This window comes from Zootoca vivipara, chromosome 5, assembly GCF_963506605.1.
Source record: "Zootoca vivipara chromosome 5, rZooViv1.1, whole genome shotgun sequence".
NCBI classification, from domain to species: Eukaryota; Metazoa; Chordata; class Lepidosauria; order Squamata; family Lacertidae; genus Zootoca; species Zootoca vivipara.
The window spans coordinates 91303538-91317928 of record NC_083280.1 but is presented as its reverse complement, the minus strand read 5'-3'; the positions used below and the strand labels follow the sequence as shown (position 1 = coordinate 91317928).

The 14391-nt window shown below is 48.7% G+C and overlaps 1 protein-coding gene across 1 annotated transcript in view; it reads left to right on the top strand.

Moving 5' to 3' along the window:
• ANO2 (anoctamin 2) overlaps nucleotides 1-13371 on the top strand; it is a 137851-nt gene extending 124480 nt beyond the window's left edge. Inside the window, exons 21-23 of the mRNA XM_060275139.1 lie at nucleotides 1070-1251; nucleotides 6129-6234; nucleotides 13076-13371. Coding sequence (XP_060131122.1) covers nucleotides 1070-1251; nucleotides 6129-6234; nucleotides 13076-13357 — 570 coding nt within the window. The 3' untranslated portion in view covers nucleotides 13358-13371. The remainder of the gene's footprint in view (nucleotides 1-1069; nucleotides 1252-6128; nucleotides 6235-13075) is intronic.
• Nucleotides 13372-14391: the final 1020 nt, after the last annotated feature.

Sequence of the window (14391 nt, the reverse complement as noted above, 5' to 3'; positions counted from 1 at the left end):
AATAGCCTTAACCTCCATTGCTGCTTTATTTTTTGAGTTCACATCGCAGTCCCAAAACTCTGCTTCAAATTCAGGCTTTACCCTTCTCACTATCTGGCACACAGCCACTCCCTTTGTTCCCTTAACAACTCATACTTAGCGAGCCATTACTAGGTGGCGCTGTGGGTTAAACCACTGAACCTAGGGCTTGCTGATCAGAAGGTCGGCGGTTCGAATCCCTGTGACGGGGTGAGCTCCCGTTGCTCGGTCCCAGCTCCTGCCAACCTAGCAGTTCGAAAGCACATCAAAGTGCAAGTAGATAAATAGGAACCGCTACAGCGGGAAGGTAAACGGCGTTTCCATGTGCTGCTCTGGTTTGCCAGAAGCGGCTTTGTCATGCTGGCCACATGACCTGGAAGCTACACGCCGGCTCCCTCGGCCAATAATGCGAGATGAGCGCCGCAACCCCAGAGTCGGTCACGACTGGACCTAATGGTCGGGGGTCCCTTTACCTTTACCTTACTAGGCTGGTCTGGCTATTCCAGCAATTGAATCCATGTTGGATCCATGAATTAGAAGGGGGGCTCAGGCATGCAACCTGCCCCCCCAAAAAAACTCATAATACTGTATGTTCAATTTCAATTGCATAAATTGCCACAAGGCTCATCCTTCTATTATCATCCTCCCTTGCTCACTCATCTTTTAAACAAATAAACTATTATCTAATACCAAACTAACGGCAGTAAAAATCCAGCCAAGACTTATATTAAAAAGGCATAAAAGACTCACTATGCAAAGCTCTTGAACAAATGCCAGACTCCCCAGCCAGCCAGCCACTGACCATCTACTTTTATTAAACAGCCAGAGGGTCAGTCTCAAGGTTCAGGCATTTGTGGTGTGATGCTCTTCCACAGTGCTTTGGAGACCAATAATGCTTGCAAGTCCAACTAGTTCTTCTCCTCAAGTCACAAAGCAGATTCTCTGGGGATTTCTGGAGATCTTTTTGATCCCTGTCCTCATCCATAAATTGACTCCAAAGTACACTATGCATATCTGTGTTCATATGGTAAAGGTTGTTCTTTTCTCCCAGGCCTTTGTCATATCCGTCACTTCTGATTTCATTCCGCGCCTTGTCTATCAATATGCATATAGTCACAATGGAACCATGCATGGCTTCATCAACCACACTCTCTCATACTTCAACGTCAGTGATTTCAAGGCTGGAACCCAGCCAGAAGCCTCAAGTTTTGAACAGGATGTTTCCCTTTGCAGGTAAAGCAGCCTTACCAATCCCTGGTTGTTGTATTTAAGACTTATGGTAGGAGCAATTTTGGTAGGTGGTTCCACTAACTTTAGTGGGTTAAAATTAGAGTAAGACTGGCCTCTGCCATTGAAGGCAAAAGGTAAAATTTTCAGCTACGGTACATTTGCCCTTTCTCCTCACATTTTATTCAGCTCAGTGTGTCCAAGACTTGACTTCCTAGGAAACACACACAATATTTCTTCTTTAATCATTTGGAAACAAATATGAGAACAAAAAATGGTATCCAATAGGTATCCATGTTTTCTAGGGGCAGCCCCTATTTCTGGTCCCTGGCCCATATAAATCACTGTCCTTGTTTTGCATTCTGTGGGTGCCTTGTTAAAATATTGTTAGTGTGTGTACATTATTGAGGTTCATTCCTCTTCCTCAAGTCTCTAGAAGTCAAGTCTCAATGTGGATGGATGTGCCTTGACTCCAGTGTTCCAGCATGCAAATCAACACTAAGGTCTGCAGGCAGCATCTGGCCATGAAGCCACTTCTAGGGGGTCTGACAATTTTCCAAAATTTGTGCTCCTCTTAAGCTTGATGTCCCTTAAGCTTCTCCCTGTTTCCTGAGCCTTAAGACCTTCTGAATCGATATAGTATGTTTTCGATTTTGATCAGAAAAAACATCGGGAAAGATTGATCGGCCCTTTCTCTTCCCCTCCTGCTCCAATCAAATTTAGAGCCCTCAATGGAGGCATTTAAGTAAAACCAAAAACTGTCGTGGAGGCTTCACACCTAGTTGGGTTCCTAACAGAGGGAGGCTATGAGCAATGTATTTTAGCTCAATTAAACACACAGAGGCACACATTTCATTTCTGAAAAATTTGGGGAGAAAGTTGACCTCATACAATTCAGTGGTATTACATTGAAACCGGAATTTCCCATTATGGGCTTCACTTGATATTAAGGTGTCTTTAACTGAATCCATAACGAATTCAGACACTCCCTAGTAATGCATTCTTAGAATAGGTAGGCCAACATTTTTATCCACTATTCTGAAATATCTGGTATTCATTCTAAATGAACATTGCAGCAGTGACAATCTGTGACAGATAATTAGCCATTATTATTATTATTATTATTATTTATATAATAATTTTTATTGGTTTTTATGCAAACAAGACAAACAAGACATACAATGTAGACTCTGTCCCTACATTTTCCCTCCACCCACAAGTCCACTTCTGCCACCAGTAGTACCCGTGGGCGTTGAGAATCAAAGGGGTCCATTATAGGCTGGGTTTGGCCTCCCCCCTCCCTCCTCCCCCCTCATCCCCTCCCTGCCACTGAGAGGACAGGGATGGAGGAGCTCTGAGGATTGGTTTCCCCCCAGCTGTTTCTTCAACACAACAGATTAACAATAAAACAACAAAAATAAAAATAAAAAATATATAAATTCCCAATTCTTATTTTCTTAACTTTGTAATTGTGACTTCCTCGATTCTCTTCCTCCTGGTTTTCCTAACCTCTCTAATTAATTATGGCGGGTTTTCTATTCTAATTCAAAATCTTATTCTTATATTATTAACTTAATCCTCCTCCTTCTTCATGCTGCCCCCCCCACGGGCCCCCTCCTGCCACAAGAGGAACGTGCGGGGCACAGCACTTCAAAGGATCCATTTTTTGTGTCTGGGTTTCCCTCCACCCCCTCCTCTCCCCTCAGAGCACCCCAATTATTATTATTTTTTGCAGAGTACAAGGGTTTTTTTTTTAATTCTGTGCAAGGCAAAACGAAAATGACACCTTTCTTAGTTAAACACTCCTTTAGATCGTGAGGATGAATTTTTCAGAACCCAAAATCAAGTTTGCCACTAAAAGCTTATCCATACGACACTGGAGCAAACTTGAGTTTGCAACCAGGTGTGCATTTGGAAAAAAGCTGCAGGCATTCCCATCAGTTTGAGAAGTACCCCTGTTAGAAACAAAGATTTGTCTGTTTCATTCATATGCTATATTTTTAAGGCATAGACTTTTAACAGGGAACATCCAGCCTTTAGTTCTAAATCTCTATCTGCAAAATGGTAATAACCATCATCAGCTAATTCCTGCTTTTTCAAAGCAAAAGCAACAATATTTTAATGCAGAGTGATTTCAGTATAAAAGGGAAAAGGTGTGCTCCGTTATGTATCATTTTTGGACTGAAAGCTGGATAGATTTTTTATCCCAAACATGGGACAAATTAGCAAATATTGACAACTTACACTCCCATTTCTGTTTTTGCTGGAATTCTTAGACATCCCTCATCCCAATAAGTTACAATATTGGCCACCGAATGTTGATCAATTTGCCGGTATAATATCAGAATTGCACACTGCCGTTATGTGCATATTTACAGGTGGAAAATGCATCCATTTGCCACTGGACATATACTTCCATATGATTCTTAGTCAGATCAGTGGTCCATTTCCTCAGGGCTGTCACTTCCAATTGGTAGTAAGTCTCCAGGCTCCAAACTCAGCGCCTTTCCCAGTTCTGTTATATGAGATCATTCTCAAGTCAAGGATGTAGGAAGGCAGCCTGCTCCAGAGAGGGTTGCACTCCACTGAAAGCAATCATTTCTAATTTATGCTGCTATTATGAATAACTTAGTCTCATTGCTGGAAATATCTTCACATTCATTTATGTACAGATAATTCAAAGTGCAGCAGCCAGATTACTGTGCTGGGGTTCAAATTAGAGCTCAAATAACTCCCGTTTTAAAACAGCTACACTGGATGCTAGCTCATTTCTGGGCCCAGTTTAAGCTGCTCGCATTAGTGTTTAAAGCCCCAAATATATGAAAGACTGTTTCCACCCCTATTCGCCTTATTGAGGGCTTTCTTGGTCCTTCTGCCACCCTCAGAGGTGTTGGGGAAAGGTGACTCAGGAGAGGGGGCTTTCTCTGTGTCAGCCCCTAAATTGTGAAACTCGCCCTGCCCCGTCCCCAGAAGCACCTAGCATCTTCATTGTCCAGCTTTCCCACATGTTGAAGAGGCACCTCTTTGCAACATTTAAAATATGTTTGTTTTTGTGGGACCCATCACTCCTGCTTAATTTATACTGTTCTGATCCATTTGGAATGGCTCGTTTGTTTTATAACTGCGGTGGTTTTATCCGCTTTTTGCAATTGTTGTAACACGGCCTGGGATCTTAGGCTGAAGAGCGGGTAAGATATTTTGTAATAAATAGAATAAAATAACAGGAGGGCCTGGCGTGCTATGGTCCATGGGGTCACGAAGAGTCGGACACGACTAAACGACTAAACAACAACAAAATAACTGAAATTGAACATGGGACCTTCAACAGGTCCAACTCTTTCCATCTTTCCATATGTTGTCTCCCACTCTCTTAGCCTTACATTTATCCCACTATGCTAAATATAGGCCAGAACTTACATGCTTCTCCTTTGAAACTCTCCGCTGTAGGAACCTAAGTTGAACATTCTAAAACTGTGCCTTCTATACAAATAAATATATCTCTATCCTTTTGTATTCTTTCTAAGAACAAAATTGGTGTATTTACATCCCTAACAACCATTCTCCTTTGTATGCTTTCTCAGAAATAAGTCCTACTGAGTTCAAGGGGATCACAGCCCAATGCAACAATTTATTATATTTAATCTTCATAAAAAGTGTATAGTTGTTCACTATTAAGGCTATTTACTTGCTGGTAGAAAGTAAGCTCCATGGGTACTAGTCACAAAATAGCTACCATGGGGACCCAGGTGGCACTGTGGGCTAACCACTGAGCCTAGGGCTTGCTGATCAGAAGGTCAGCGGTTCGAATCCCTGTGACGGGGTGAGCTCCCGTTGCTCTGTCCCAGCTCCTGCCAACCTAGCAGTTTGAAAGCACATCAAAATGCAAGTAGATAAATAGGAACCGCTATAGCGGGAAGGTAAACGGCATTTCCATGTGCTGCTCTGGTTTGCCAGAAGCGGCTTTGTCATGCTGGCCACATGACCTGGAAGCTATACGCCAGCTCCCTCGGCCAATAATGCGAGATGAGCGCGCAACCCCAGAGTCGGTCACGACTGGACCTAATGGTCAGGGGTCCCTTTACCTTTACCTTTAGAAAGTAAGCTCCATGGGTACTAGTCACAAAATAGCTACCATGGGTAGCATGGCACAACACAGGCATAGGCAAACTCGGCCCTCCAGATGTTTTAAGACTACAGTTCCCATCACCCCTGACCACTGGTCCTCTTAGCTAGGGATGATGGGACTTGTAGTCCCAAAACATCTGGAGGACCGAGTTACCCTGTGCCTGGCATAACACAAAAGAGGCTACCATGTGGGAAGTGACATGACACAAAATTGTTGCTGCATCTAAGAAAAGCAGGAAAAGAGAGAGTGCCACAATGTGGCAGGCATGTTAGCCCTTCTGCCTCCCATCTCCTGCCCATCAACTAGGAAATGTGGGCACCTACATCTGCCACTGCTGGGCACAGACAGAAGCTCTTTGCATCTGTCCTCTGTTCAGAAACATTTAGGGAGGACAGGTGTCCAATCCTGGCATCCAGTGAAATGTGGGCAGCTTTATTTATTTATTGGATTCCATTTCACTTCACCTAAAATATCTCAAAGCAAATGTGTTGCTTGATTTATCGGAGTCAACCCATGTCAGTCAAAATTGTTAAAGCAATCCATGAATGCAGCCTGACACAATGGCTATACACGGGGCTGTGGTTGATGGGTGTGAAAATGAAATGTTGAAGCATAATCGGAGAACCCAAACACTGTTGCTGGAAATAAAGGGTACGAATTGCACAACTGCTGGAGAACTTTCTAGCTGGGAAATTGTCATGTACACAGCAGATATGGCTCCAAATGTGCAGTTTAAAGCAATGGCTCCATTTTACAGGTTTAAGGATTACAGAGAACCACCATGGTCTGAAAACCAGTATGAATTTTCTAAGCAGTACTGGACTGTTTTATCTGCCCGTTTGGCCTTTGTCGTTATCTTTCAGGTAAACCTTTTCTGCATTATATTACTTCACTGCCACATGTAATGCATTGATTTCTGCCTGCAATACTTGTTTGTCCGTTGATTTTTATTCACGCTTGTTCACTGACCCTTTCACATTCCCTTGCTGTCACAGTGGCCGGAATGGACTACTTCAGAGTAACGACGCTACGCAGCTCTGCATTTTATTCTTTTATTGGTGCTGCGTATTTACAGTGCTCAAGTCATTGCTATTTACACGGAGCGATGTTGTCAGTCGGTTTCAGAACCTCCTAATGGCTTTTGGCGCGTCTTTCTCCAACACAAAAGCTTTGGCAGACCCATCCTCTTGCCCCTCCTCTTCCTGCGTAATTCTGGAGTTGGGGGGATGGGTCTTCCCCCCTTACTTGCCCCTTCCTGTCCCACCTGGGACCCTGGCTCCTCTACCTTGCCTGAGCCTCGGACACGACTTCCTGCTTCCCCACTGGAATCGGAACTCTCCCTGCTTTCCCCTTTGCTCGGGGACGGGCTTGAACTCAGGAGGGGAGGGACTTCGCGATATCCCCTGTCCCTCACATCCACCCCCCTCCCAAGCTCTCCTTCACCCCTCCCCAGGCCCCCCCCATGTGTCGGTGACGACTGGAAGCCTAAAAACTCGGTGCTCTCCGAGCCCGTTGGTGTGAACACCTCCCCCCAGTCCTGCGAGCCCCCCCCTTCCGCCTGGGAGGACGGGAATCCCAAAAAGTCCGTGGCGTCAGAGCTGGTGGGGGTAAAAATGTTTTGCCAATCTGCTCCTTCCTCTGACTGGGTGGATCTTGGCGACACCCATACCTCATCCTCTGGTTCCTCAAACTCCGCTTCCCAGCGCCATGGTGAGCTGTTCTCCCGTGCCTCCTCCTCCTCCCCCTCCCTTTCCATGTGCCAGGGCTTGGGTCTGTGGGGAAAGAGGGCGTGAAATTCTTCCACCAAGAATTCCTCCTGTATCTGAGTGGCGGGAACCCATTCATTCTGGGACGGTGGAGCATCCTCCCATGCCATGAGGTACTCCAGGCCCCCCACCCCCCACCTTGAATCCAGGATGGCCGTGGCCTCATTGAGTTGCTCCCTGCTTTCCCTCTCCCCCCCTCCCTCGGGGGTTTGTTCGCTGTCTCGGAGCCTGCTGCTTTCCCTGTACGGCGACAGCAGCGATCTATGAAACACTGGATGCACCCTCATGTCCTCTGGCAGTGCCAGCCTGTATGCCACCGGGTTGACCTGTTGCGTGACCGTGAAGGGGCCCAGCCATTTGGGTGCCAGCTTTTTGCACCTCCCTCTGGTGGGAAGGCCCTCCGAGGACAACCACACCTTGTCCCCCACCCTGATGACCTCCCCTTGTCGCCTGTGGCGATCTGCCCCCTTTTTGTACGCTTCCTTGGCCCTCTCCAAGTGTTCTCTGAGCTGCTGGTGCACCGTCTCCAGTTCCTCTGCCCAATCCTCAGCCTGTGGGCCCTCCTCCTCCTCCTCCCTCTCCCTCTCTGGGAAAGATCTGAGGTCGCGCCCGTAATTGGCCTTAAAGGGCGACACCCCTGTGGAGACGTGCACTGCATTGTTGTAGGCAAATTCTGCTAGTGGCAAGCGATCCACCCAGTCCGTTTGCCGCTGGCTGACGTAGCATCTCAGGTACTGCTGCAGAATGGCGTTGACCCTCTCCGCTTGTCCGTTGGTCTGCGGGTGTCTAGCCGTCGACAAGCTGACCTCCACCTGCAGGAGGTTCATGAGCCGCCGCCAGAACCTGGAAACAAATTGGCGGCCACGATCCGAAATAACCCTTAAAGGTAATCCATGCAGTCTGAAAACGTGATCAACAAACAGTTTGGCTGTCTCTTCTGCCGAGACTGCCCTGGCACACGGTATAAAGTGACACATTTTGGACATGAGGTCCACCACCACCAACACTGCAGTCTTACCCCTGGACGAAGGCAGATCTGTGATGAAGTCCATGGACACCACTTCCCACGGCCTGTGTGGTGTGGCTAAGGGCTCCAGCAACCCTGGTGGCGCTGCTCTGACCACCTTCGCCCGCTGGCAGGTGGTACAGCCCCTTACATAGTCTCGAACATCTTCCCTCACCCCTGGCCACCAGAAGTGTCTCATGACTAGGTGAGTGGTCTTGTCCCTTCCAAAATGCCCCGCTGTAGGGTTGTCGTGCATCTGCTTGAGGACCGTACGTCGAAGCTGGGTGGTGGGTAGGTACAGCGCACCCTTGTAGAAAAGCAGCCCTCTGCGTTCTGCAAAGTCTTTTGCCTGCTCCCTCCCCCCTCTCAGTTCTCTGAAGATGCGGTTGGCAAATTCATCCGCTGCCGTCAGTGCTGTGAGTTCTGCCTCGCTCACCACTGCTGCTCCGCAGGACCATGCCGACGGGGGGAAAATGTGCCTTGGGGCTGGTGGCGCCTCCTCCTCCATGTACTCTGGCTTGCGGGAGAGGGCATCCGCCCTGACATTCTGCTCTCCTGGGATGTAGTGTATGGAGAAGTTGAAGTTCGAGAAGAACTCCGCCCACCGTATCTGCCGCTGGTTGAGCACCCTGGCAGTTCTCCAGAACTCCAGGTTCTTGTGGTCTGTGCACACCTGGATGGGGTGCTTGGCGCCCACCAGGAAGTGTCTCCAGTGCTGGAACGCCGCGTGGATCGCAAGAAGTTCCCGATCAAAAACTGTGTAGTTTCGCTCGGGCTGGGTCAACTTCCTGGAGAAGAAGGCACAGGGTCTCCACTCTCTGTTGGCGTCCAGTTGCAACAAAATGGCGCCCACAGCCTTATCAGAAGCATCTGTTTCAATGCGTAGGGGCGCGTCCTGAACCACGTGGAACAGGTTCTGGTCTGAGGCGAACACCCTCTTGAGGCTTTCGAACGCTGCTTGCGCCTCTGGTGTCCACCTGAACTTCTGCTTGCCTCTCAGGCAGTCAGTGATGGGAGCCGTAACTCGAGAGAAGTTCTTGATGAACTTCCTGTAGAAGTTGGCAAAGCCTAGTAGGCGTTGGGCATCTTTGCGCGTCCTGGGGCTGTGCCAGTCCAGGATGGTCTGCACCTTGTCCTTGTCCATTGCCAGCCCCTTGTCTGACAGCTTGTAGCCCAGGAAGTCCACCTCCTTGGTGTGAAACTTGCACTTCTCCAGCTTCACATACAGGTGGTTCTCCTTCAGGCGCTGTAACACCTCCCTGACGTCCTTCACGTGCTGCACTGGGTCGTTGGAGTAAATAAGGATGTCATCCAGAAAGACCAAGCATTTCCTGAAGAGTAGGGACCCCAGGACGTGGTGCATGAAGGCCTGGAAGCATGCTGAGCCCCCTTGCAACCCGAAGGGCATCACCAGATATTCAAAAGAGCCCAGAGGCGTGAACATCGTGGTTTTCCACTCATCGCCTTCCCGGATCCTGATCAAGTTGTACGCCCCCCTCAGGTCTAGCTTGGTGAAAATCTTGCCCCTGCGTGCCGCTGTCAGGAGATCATCCACTCTGGGCATGGGGAAAGCCACTGGCTCTGTCACCGAATTCAGCCGTCTAAAATCCACCACAAGACGGCGCTGTTGCGTGTCTTTCTTGTCCACCCAGAAGACCGGGCTGCCCCCTGCTGCCTTGCTTTCTCTGATGAACCCCCGCTTGAGGTTCTTGTCGATAAAAGCGCGCAGATCCTCCAGTTCCTGGTCTGACATGGCGTACAGCTTGGCTGGGGGTATAGTTGCCCCAGGCACCAGGTTGATCTGGCAGTCAAAAGGCCTGTGTGGGGGCAGGTGGTCGGACTCCGCTTCACTGAAGACCTCCTGCAGGTCCCAGTATGGTTTGGGTATCGCCTCACCCCCTTTGACGTGCATGGTGGCCACCGTGGCTATCGGAGGCCCCTCCCCTGGTTGGTGCTGCATGCAATGTTCCAGGCAAAAGTCCGATCCAAAAGTGATGCATCTCTGATGCCAACTTATGGAGGGGTCGTGGCGCGCCAGCCAGCTCATGCCCAAAACGATTGGGGGGTCTGAGATGGTGGTGACGTTGAATGCCAGTGTCTCTGAGTGCCTTCCAACCGTCATTCTCATGGGGGGGGTTTGATGAGTGATGGCCCCTCCCAGCAGCTCTCTGCCGTCAATGGTTGCCACGTGCAGAGGAAAATCCAGCTGCAGAAGCTGGATCTGGTGCTCTTCTGCAAAGTTCCTCGAGAAGAAGTTCGCTGACGCCCCACTGTCAATTAAGGCGAGGACTGTCAGGGGATAGCCATTAGGGAGCGTGAGCGTCACTTCTAGAACCACTCCTGCTCTGGGAGGGGTGGGCTGGCTCTGCTCCTCTTTGTGCGGGTGGGTGGGCTGGGGCTGTTGTCTGCTGACTGTGCCTGGCTGCCGCCCCTTGTCTCCTGCAGCCAGGCTTTCCCGTTTCCCTGCTGTGGTGCTGCGTCAGTGGGGGAGGGCACAACCGTTCCCGCCTTTCCTTGCCACTCCCTGCGATGTGGGCAGTCTCTGACGAGATGCTGGGGGGAGTTGCAGAGAAAGCAATTCCCACCCCTTCCCTCCTTTCGCCTTGGCGCCGCTGGGGTTTGAAAACCCCGCGCGCGCGCGCTATCAATCTGCATGGGTTCCTGGTCCTGACTGGCCCCAGGCGTGGCTTGAAAGGGTTGTTGAGGGAGTGGCTTCTCTTGCGACCGTGGGAACCAAGCCCGCTTTGCGCGCGTTGCTTGCTTGTCGCTCCACCTGGATTCCTGCCTCACCCCCACCGCCAGAGCCGCTTTGCTCAGTTGATCCATATTACTGGGCTTTGGACCTCTCGAGAGCTCATCCTTCACCTCCTCATGCAACCCCAAGTAGAACGCCGCTTGCATTGGGGCCGACTGCAGATCCCACCCCAATCTGTGCACCAGCATGGTGAATTTCGCCCAATACGCGCGAACTGTCATATTTCCTTGGCGTAAATTATGAAGTTCCTCCTTAGTCTGGTCCATATGACTATCTGACGAATACATCGTTTTCAAACCTTCTAGAAATAGTTTGACATTCTTCATGCAAGGATTCCTTGTTGCAATTAACGGTCTTAGCCACTCCCTGGCCGCCCCTGTAAGGTGCTCCACAATAAACGCTACTCTGTGCTCATCATCAGGGAACTCATCGTGGTGCAGCTCAAGAGCATACACAATCTCAGTCTCAAAGCCCTGAAACTCCTTCGGGTCTCCATTGAACTTGCTTACTAGGGTCCCGGCTCTCCTTCCTGGCAGCACTTGGACTTGGGGTGCCCCTCCCGCCTTGTTTTTCTCTGCATCCAGCTTGTTTTGGAGGTCTACCGCCACCGCCCTTAAATGCTGCTCTTTTTCCTGAAGCTCTCTCACCTGTTCCGCAAGTTGCAGCCGGTCGTCCTGGACCTTCTTAGTCTCCTCTTTAGCTGCCTTCAATTCTCCCTGCGCCTGCAGCGACAGCTGTTGCAGTTCTAGCTGGGCTTGCTCAGCGATCTGCCGCCACTTCTCCGCCTCTGACACGCTCATCCCGGCAACTCCAAAGTAGCCCAAAAATGATTAGGAGGTTGCTGTCACAGTGGCCGGAATGGACTACTTCAGAGTAACGACGCTACGCAGCTCTGCATTTTATTCTTTTATTGGTGCTGCGTATTTACAGTGCTCAAGTCATTGCTATTTACACGGAGCGATGTTGTCAGTCGGTTTCAGAACCTCCTAATGGCTTTTGGCGCGTCTTTCTCCAACACAAAAGCTTTGGCAGACCCATCCTCTTGCCCCTCCTCTTCCTGCGTAATTCTGGAGTTGGGGGGATGGGTCTTCCCCCCTTACTTGCCCCTTCCTGTCCCACCTGGGACCCTGGCTCCTCTACCTTGCCTGAGCCTCGGACACGACTTCCTGCTTCCCCACTGGAATCGGAACTCTCCCTGCTTTCCCCTTTGCTCGGGGACGGGCTTGAACTCAGGAGGGGAGGGACTTCGCGATATCCCCTGTCCCTCACACTTGCCCTTGTGGAACAGTCTCAGCTAAACTAGAAGAGAATTAAAACATCTTGATGTATTGGTGTATGTTCAGCTAACACTATACTGCTGATGGAGTATTGGAAGCAGCCCAGAGACTATTATATTATGATGTACCCTCCATGCCTGCTGCACCTTGTCCCCGCCCAGTGTGCGAGAGCTGGGTTAGCGCACTCGGTCCACACTTGGGTGGTACGTGTGCATGCACCCCAGGTGCCGGCGGACAGCGCTACACTGGCTCCCGGTAGAGTACAGGATCAGGTTTAAGGTGCTGGTTTTGACCTTTAAAGCCCTATGTGGCTTGGGACCCTCGTACCTACGGGACTGCCTCTCCTGGTATGCCCCATGAAGGACCTTAAGGTCCACAAACAACAATACTTTGGAGATCCCGAGCCATAAGGTGGCTAGATTGGCCTCTACTAGAGCCAGGGCCTTTTCAATATTGGCCCCAACTTGGTGGAACGCTCTTTCCCAGGAGACCAGGGCCCTGCGGGATTTGTCATCTTTCCACAGGGCCTGCAAGACAGAGCTGTTCCGCCTGGCCTTTGGGTTGGACTTAGCCTGACCCCTGTGTTTTCCTCCCTCATGGCCTGGATTTATGGACTACTTGAAATGAGGCTGCATTTAAAATTTTAATACTGTATTTTAATCTGTATTTTAATTAATTGTTTTTATGTTTTATTGTGGTTTTGTTGGTGTGAGCCGCCCTGAGCCCGGTTTTTGACTGGGGAGGGTGGGGTATAAATAAAATTTTATTATTATTATTATTATTATTATTATTATTATTACACCCCTGGCAATACCTCCCCAAAATGAGTGCTTTGGGGATCTTTTCAGTGCTGTAAGGAACACGTCTTCCTCCTGCTTATTTAATTTATTTCTCATGCAGAACCTGGTCATGTTCCTCAGTGTCCTTGTTGACTGGATGATCCCAGACATACCCAAGGATATCAGTGAGCAGATCAAGAAAGAAAAGAGCGAGCTGGTTGATTTCTTCTTGAGGGAAGAGAATGAGAAACTGAAACTGATAGAAAACTTTATCAGGCGAGACAAGCAAAGGAGCAAGAATGAGACAAGAGGAAGGAGAAATCGAGCGGCAAGTTTCTGCCAGTTCAGCCGAAGTCAACGGGGCAGCTTAACATCCTTTAGTTCACACCACACTGATGTATGATTCCTTGAGGGCACATCTACACCACTTATAATTGCTCTGTCCCCAGACAACTGTAGTAGTGAAAGACACTTAGGTTCCTCAGCTGAATATTCTCATCATCACTCCAGCCCTGCTACAGTTCCCAAGATTTGGGGAGGAATACATGACAGCTGAGCTAGCATGATGCACATATAGGTTTGTAGTGCAAGAAATAACAGCCAGTACGAAACATATCGAATAATAATTTACCTATTGTCTGGTGAGATCTTGAAGGGGGAAGTGATTGAGTCTAGAATGGATATTGTTTTGGACAAATAGATTATACTGATTTTCAGAAGCTTCATTTTTAAATTTCTCTGCAGTATTCTTAATCAGATGTCCTACGTGAAAACTCTCTGTATATTTATGTTACAAACTCATGTAATTTTATACCAATTTGCCTGCATTGGTTCTTTTGCCCCACCCCAAATTCTGAGAATTATAGTTTGGTGAGAGTCCTAATACCTCTCTTGGAATCCGCACCTCCTTCACAGAACTACCTTAAGAGTACATCAGCCCATATTGATGGGCCTCGTTTTGAGTGGCTGGACTGAAAGCTGCAGAACCGTACTAACAAAATATTTGCAGTCACAGAGCACTTTGACATTTAGTAATGTTTCTCTCTAATTAGCAGAAGCCTCATTAACCGCACAGTCCTGTACCTACCAACTCAGAAGTAAGTAAGTCACATAGAGTTTAGCAGGGCTTACCCTCAAGTAGGTGAGTATAGGATTGCAATCTAAAAGTACAAAAAGGCCAAGAGAGACACAGCATGCATATCTGATGGAGAGTAGCATTAACATTTTGCTCAGAGCCTGATTTTCTCCTCTTTCAAATCCACCATCACATTTTGTACCAGTTTCCACATACAGAAGTACATGTGCCTAGCACCATTCATGAAGTGCATCCACAAGAACCCCCCCTCAAAAAAATCCTGCATTGCATGGCAGGGGGGGTTGGACTAGATGACCTTCATGGTCCCTTCCAACTCTACAATTCTATGATTCGAAGAGTAA